This window comes from Microtus ochrogaster, linkage group LG5 (genome assembly GCF_000317375.1).
Source record: "Microtus ochrogaster isolate Prairie Vole_2 linkage group LG5, MicOch1.0, whole genome shotgun sequence".
In the NCBI taxonomy this organism is placed as follows: Eukaryota; Metazoa; Chordata; class Mammalia; order Rodentia; family Cricetidae; genus Microtus; species Microtus ochrogaster.
The window spans coordinates 37747313-37754883 of NC_022031.1; the positions used below are offsets into that span (position 1 = coordinate 37747313).

At 44.2% G+C, this 7571-nt stretch overlaps 1 protein-coding gene across 1 annotated transcript in view; it reads left to right on the forward strand.

Annotated features, from left to right (window-relative positions):
* Dnai1 (dynein axonemal intermediate chain 1) overlaps nucleotides 1–7571 on the forward strand; it is a 65928-nt gene that overhangs the window by 20504 nt on the left and 37853 nt on the right. Inside the window, exons 2-4 of the mRNA XM_005362025.3 lie at nucleotides 3138–3170; nucleotides 4665–4763; nucleotides 4930–5010. Coding sequence (XP_005362082.1) covers nucleotides 3138–3170; nucleotides 4665–4763; nucleotides 4930–5010 — 213 coding nt within the window. The remainder of the gene's footprint in view (nucleotides 1–3137; nucleotides 3171–4664; nucleotides 4764–4929; nucleotides 5011–7571) is intronic.

Here is a 7571-nt window from a genome sequence, read left to right on the forward strand (position 1 = left end):
AACTGGACACATCCACAGGGCAGTGGTAACTGGACATCCACAGGGCAGTGGTAGCTGGGTCTTATTTTCTACTTAAGGCTGGTGGTATTTTCTACTTAAGGCTGGGGATTGGCCCTTCATTGCTCTGTTGTGGGCTATAATGCTGTTGAATGTTATGATGCTTCCAACCTTAAAGATCAGAGCCTCTTCAAAGGAAGGCTTCTAGGGCCTAGCCATCGCTGGAAACCTTGGCATCCTAGATGAAATCTGAGCTCTGCTGCCTGCCTTCCCAGCCTGAATCCCAGCCCTGGCTGAGAAATGCTTTTTTTCCTTCACCTACAACTCCCTCTTCTCAAGGTCCAAGCCGTTCCCAAGGACCCTGTGACTGTAAGAGCTGTGACAGATGGTCTAGTCTACCCCTTCATTTCACATGCTAGATTTTGTCTGATGAAACGTTTTTCTGTCTGTGTCATTGTCCTTTTCTCACCTGATGTTTTTTCCTTAAAAAACAAAAAAGAAAGAAAGAAAGAAAAAATCTCTGGCTGAAGAGATGGTTCAATGATTAAGAGTCCTAGCTACTCTTCCAGAAGACATGAGCTTGGGTTCCATCATCCTTGTGGTGTGGCTCACAACCACTTATAAACTCAGCCCAGAGGCTCTTATGCCCGCTTTTGGCTTCATGGGTACCCACACACATGTGACATACATACACAAGATACATGAACATACACATAAATAAAAATAGATGTTAAAAACAACATCCCCACCATGACAATCTTGTTCTGTTGGCACCCAGATAGGTGGTAACCTCTGGCATCTTTGTGTGTAGCTCAGGCTGAGAAGGTACCACCCATACAGTCCTATAGCACCCTGGATCAGAAGGTACCACCCATACAGTCCTATAGCACCCTGGCACAAAGCTAGCTTTCAAAAGAACTTAGACTTATTGAGTGGTGGTCATTGACACCACTCCCCTGTCCTTCATGAACTCTAAGTAAACTTGAACAGGAGCCTCACCTTTTTGTCCTGTTTAGGTTACTGCACAGCAAATAGATCCCCTACAAATGTTTATTGAGTCGAACTGAGCATGTCACTATATGTTAGACAGCTTCTGTCAATGGAACAAACACTGGGGTTTTGAAGAAAAAAGGGCTTTTGTTCTTGTTGTTTTGGTTATTTTGCGACAGGGTTTCTCTGTATGGCCCAGGCTGTCCTGGAACTCACTCTATAGACCAGACTGAACTCAGAGATACACCTGCCTCTGCCTCTTGAGTGCTGGGATTAAAGGTGTGCCACCAAGTCCAGCTAGAAAAAGGGTTCATTTTCGCTCACAGTTCTGCATCAGTCTGCTGAGGTGAGCACCACATGGCAGAGCTAGCACAGGAGGAAGGATCCCATCTTGAGTCAGCAGCAAAGGGAGGAGGTGCCAGGCTTGCTCCTTTTATAAGCGTTCTCTCTGAGAGCTACAACATTACAGGTTACAGCATTGCCCTAATGCCTTAGGATGGTGTGTTCACAATATCCCAAGGGTTTCCAACTAGGACCCTTAAAGGTCCTATTGCTTCCCAGTACCCAGCCTGGGGACCAGGCCTTCAAACATGTGAACTCTGGGAAGACATTAAAACTATATTCTCTTGGGAACATAACATTTAAATTTTTCTTTTAATTCATTTACATCGTGTATGGGTATTTTGTCTGCATGCATGTCTGTGTACCATGTATGTGTCTGGTCCCCTCAGAGGTCAGAAAAGGTGTCAGGTCTCCTGGAACCAGAGTTACAGATGGTTGTAAATCTCCATTGTGAGTACTGGGAATCAAGCCCATGTCCTCTGGAAGAGCAGCCAGTGCTCTTGACTGCTGAGCCATCTTTCCAGCTCCACCACTCCAGCCCCTGAACATGAAGTTTTAACATACAGAATTGGAGGTTATCATGTTCCATTCTGTACCTTTCACTGATGAGGAGACTGAAGCTCAGAGAGGAAGACCTTTCCCAAGGTTGTCATCACCAATGAGGTTTGATGGGATTCTTTAATCTATTCTGTAAGTCATCCAAATACCTTCTATGTTTGGGCATTACAGGTACTGGGGATATAATACTATTTCACCCAAATAAGCATCTGCTTATATGATTTTATATTACTCCAAACAGGTTATGTTTATGAACATAAGATGCCTTTGAAGTCCCATATTGCTCAGTTCAGTGCTGAACACTTGGTATATACTTTATTTTCCTGCCACTACCTCCCCAGGGCTGGAGTACAGGCTTACACCACCATGCCTGCTTGCTTTGCATTTGTTTGGTTTTTTTTGGACAGTCCCCGACCTGAAACTCACTATGTATACCAGGATTGTCTTAAATGCGCAAAGATCCACCTTTCTCTGTTTCCTGAGTGCTGGGATCTAAAGTGCAAGCATGTGTGTGAGCATGTGAGTGTATGTGCCACAGCACTTATATGGAGGTCAGAGACATTTGTGGGAGACTCTTCCCTCCTTCTACCATGTAGGTGGGTGCCAGGGATAAAACTCAGGTACCAGCCTTGGAAATAAGTGCCTTTACGCACTGAACCATCTCACTAGCCAACCAATCCTGGTTTTATGTACTAGGGAGGGAATTCAGAGTTTTGTGTATAGCAGTTAGCATTCTACCAACCAAGCTCCATCCTCGACTCTTAGAATATATGTCAAAAATATTTGTTGGGCTGGAGAAATGGCTCCGAGATTAAGAGAACTGGCTGCTCTTCCAGAGGACCCAAGTTTAGTTCCCAGCATGGCAGCACACAACTGTCTACAACTCCAATTCCAGGGGATCTGACACCCTCACACAATACACATAAAATAAAATTAGATAAATTACTTTAAAATATATTTGTTGAATTAGTTACAAGTAAGAAATTCCCAGTGCTAAGTTTCCCGGGATACTACTTATGGATTAGTTGTGGTGATGCTAAAACAGGGTTGCCTTAGATACAGGGCCTCCTTGACTCACTTAAGAAGCACCTGCTGCCATTGCAGGTGACCCCAGGATGGTTTCTGAGATCTGGGAGAGTTCACAGCCCTTTGCGGCGAAGTCCTTGGGCAGAAGCCTCCTGGAGGCATAGTTGATGCAGTTCTTTTGCCATTTCACCTCTGACTCACCTTTTGTTTTTATCCTCCTTTAGAGTATCAGTGTGACCAGAGGAGCCAGGAAGAGAGTAAGTGTTGGGACCACCAGGCACCAAGCAAGATGCTGGTGGCATTTTGGCTATTGAAAATTAACCACATAATTTTAGAAAATTTGAACAAGCTAGGAAGACCTTAAAATTATGCTTAAGCTATTACCCTAGGATTGCTTTTTATTTAACATGCAATGTCATATATTCCCAGATATTTTTATGTACATAAAATAAATATATATATATTTAAAAGTAACAAAACAGTATTTATTATTTTATAACCATTTTAAATATAAATATTTGTGTACTTTCCATGCTATATATATACTTTATTATAACACTTGAAATTATTGCACAAGATTCAACCATATATCCCTTAAGGTCATGTCTTAATGAGTTCCACCATGCCTCGCTTTAGAGGAAAAATGTCAGCATTTCCCCTTTTTCACTATTATGACCATCCTTCTATCACCTGTGTCTCTGGCATGGTTGTGATTTTCTTTCTTTCTTTCTTTCTTTCTTTCTTTCTTTCTTTCTTTCTTTCTCTTCTTTTCTCTCTCCCTTCTTCCCTCCCTCCCTCTCTCCCTCCCTCCCTCCCTCCCTTCCTCCCTCTCTTCTTTCCTTCCTTTCTGAGTCAGGATTTCTCTGTATAACAGCACTGGCTGTCCTGGAACATGTTTTGTAGACCAGCCTGACCTCAAACTTCACAGAGATTCACTTGCCTCTGCCACCCAAGTGCTGCAATTAAAGGCACGCGCCACCACTGCCTGGCTAGTTATTATTTTTTTTTGTAAATTCCTGCGTATAAATATTTGAGTCAAAGAATATAAACAATTATTAGACTTGGGTAAATATTTCCACGTCACTCTTTAGAAAGGTTGTGCCCATCCCTGGGAGCCCACCTTTCAGAGGCTCTTCTTGTTGTTTTCCAGTTTCACTGTGAAACACAATAGTATTGCTTTGTTTTGAATGTCTTTGACTGTTAGTAAAGATGAGCATTTCAGATACCCCATGGCCACTTTGGCAAGGCATTTAACAATGTAGAACTTATTTTTCTGGACTCCTTTTGGCTTCAAGGAGCAAAGTACAAGTCAGTATTTGTTTTAAGAGTCTTTTTTTTTTTTAAATCTTGATGTGGCAGATTGGAAGGTCAAGTACAAATTTGGATCACAGTGGTTGGAGAACAGTTTGGGCTCTCTCTGGCTGTCTAAGCACATTGCATAAAGTATTGGGCAGCTGGTCATGGACTTCAACTTCTAGGCTTTGTGGAAGGCAATAGGAAGAACCGGTTCATCTGATGCCCTCACAACAGTGTTTCAGGTGAACCCTGACCCTGACATAGAGGTGGCTATGGTCTCCCAGGCACTGAGAAACCTGGCATCCGCAGCTCCTTTGGCGTCTTCCATGAGTAGTTTGTGCACAGGGGATAGAACTTGGCTTCAGGGAGGACTTGTGAATAAAGGGGATTCCTGCAGCATTGCTTGCTTGCTCAAGCAGATTGGGCCCTCCTGACCCTCCTGTGGTTTTGTTCAGGATGAAGATTCAGGGACGGATGTGGGAGAAGGAACTGATGAGTGGTCCCAATCCAGAGCCACCGTTCGACCCCCTGACCAGCTGGAGTTGACTGATGCGGTGAGTGAGCAAACTCCATCCCCTGCTCATCTCGGATGTGGGGTCTCCCACAGGGTAGATTAGAGGCTTGCACAGAGCTTACAGGTACCCTGGGGGGGGGGCAAGTCTCAGAGGCGATGGGAGGGAGAGCTTTCTGCATGACCCCCTTGGTGTTTGTCTCCCTCAGGAGTTAAAAGAGGAGTTCACTCGCATCCTGACAGCCAACAACCCACATGCACCCCAGAATATTGTCAGGTACAGCTTCAAAGTAAGTCATCCCCTCTCGGGCAGTGGCTGGGCACATTGCACAAGGCTCCAGGCCACTGTACAAAGTCACTTGTAAACTGAGGTCCTTGGCTAGAAACCTGGGGTTTTGCATGGGATGGGATATTCCAGAGATGTTTGTTTGTTTTTTTCATTTTAGTACATTTTATTTGGAGAGAGGGGGAGAGGGAGGGAGGGAGGGAGGGAGAGAGAGAATACACGCATGCACAAAAGAGAGAAGAGCAGGAGAGAGGAGACAGGGTTCCAGTGTGCATGCGGAGCTCAGAGGTCAGAGGACAATTTTCCAGAGAAGATCCAGGGGTTCAAACTGAGGCTGTCAGGCTTGGAAGCAAGTGCCCCCATCTGCTAAGCCACCTCACAGGCCCCTTTGGAATTTTTCAGTGAAGAAGTCTTGTTAACTGCAAAGCCTTCAGTACCTGAGGAGTTGTTTTTGTTTGTTTGTTTGTGGTGCGGGGACTGAATTCATTAAAGCCCAGAGCTTTGCTCATACCAATCAAGTGCTCTGCCACTGATCCACATCCCCAGCTTTTTAATATATTTATTTTTATTTTTAAGAAAATTGAACCATTTAGTTAGAAAATGATTTTTTTTTTCCAAGCAGGTGGATCTCAGTGAGCTTGAGACCAGCGTGGTCTACAAAGTGAGTTCCAGGAGAGCTGGAACTGTTACACAGAGAAATCCTATCTTGAAACCCCACCCCCCAAAAAAGAAAAGAAAATAATTTGTTTCAATGTTTCCAATACACAGAACACATTTTTCACCAATACAAGGTATTGGATCTTTAGAAGCTTAGCTTTTCCTCCAGCAAGGCACCTGGGTAGAACAGAGTCCTCTCTGCAAGAGATGTTGGCCTCAAATAACACAGGGCCTTCCCATCTGAGAGGAATTCTGGCAGGCTCTGGGCAGAGTCTCTTGATATGTGAGCCATCCAGGCCGGTGGATGACTCCCAGGGCCATCTTTTAGTGACCATGGTGTGAGCAAGTTCTTAGCAGACAACCTGCAGCAGGTCTTCATAAGAGACAGCACTGGGCTGGAGAGATGGCTCAGTGGTTAAGAACATTGGCTGCTCTTCCAGAGGTCCTGAGTTCTATTCCCAGCAACCACATGGTGGCTGACAACCATCTGTAATGAGGTCTGGCGTGCAGGCATACATGGAGGCAGAATGTTGTATACATAATAAATACATACATACATACATATATACATACATACATACATACATACATACATACATACATACATACATAAGAGACAGCACCATGCTTTAGACCATGGCAGGTCAGCTCCTGTAAGGCCTGGAGGGAATTTCAGAATGCTTTTGAGCTGAAGTGGAAGTCATGCCTCTGTTTCCTACTCCACTTTGAGGCCTTTTAGTCCACTCCTTGTGCCAGTCTCAGATCCTAGATGAAGTATTTTACGTAGGATGCCAGGAACAACTCTCAACACAACCTGTTTCCATACATTTCTGTCCTAGCTTTGTTTCCTAGAGACAAACTAAACTCTCTTGTAATCCAAGATGACCTTGAATTTGCTGTGCAGCTGAGTATGACCTTGAATTCCTGGTCCTTCTGCTTTCACTCCTGAGGCTAGGGTTATAGGTGTGCACTGCCTTGCCAGACTTAGAACATTTCCTCCCAGAAAACGCCACACCTCATAGCTGTGACTACTCAACTCTCCATCTCCTCTAGCCCTGGGAAGCACTAGGTTAGTTTCTGTCTCTAGATTTGTATATTCCGGACATGTGAAGAGATGGGTCCTATAGTTTCTAGTCTTTTGTGACTGGCTTCTTTCATTCAGCATGATGTTTCCAACTCATCCATGTTATAGCACATGTCAATACTCCATGTCTTCTTATTGCCAAATAATATTTTATATTCTATGAATATGCTCCATTTTCTTTATTGTTCAGTTGATGGACATTTGGATTGTTTCTTCTTTGGGCAATTCTACATAATGCTGCTAAATAATGAACATCTGTGTATGTCTTGGGAAAATTTCATGAATATACTGCTTCTTATTCAGATTGTGTAGTCGGCTCCTCCACAAAGATGTTGAAGCAAATCCAGATATGTTTCCCAAAAGATGCTATTCAAGAGTTTTGCTACATGGCAATTTACAGAGGTTGGAGGAGAACTGTCTTTCACTCCCTGAAGTCATGTTAGACAGGGTTATACCTTCCTGTACCCTGTCTTGACATTAGAAATAGGGGCCTGCCGGGACTCAGTGGCCTGGCTGTGGAAGGTGCACCTCAGGGCAAACATTGTTTGTTTTTCCACTTCAGTGTACTCTTCTTGCTCTCCAGGGACACTGACCTTAACTGTGCTTGCAGGATCTCTTGGCCTGTCGAACATTCTCCCACACAGCTGTCTCTACACGGTTGGTTCTGAAAGGTCTGGTTTTAGGTTCCAAAGCTGCTACTCTTTCTTGATGTGCTAAAGAATTCAAATTCCAAGCCAGGCGGTGGTGGCACACGCCTTTAATCCTAGCACTTGGGAGGCAGAGGCAGGCGGATCTCTGTGAGTTCGAGACCAGCCTGGTCTACA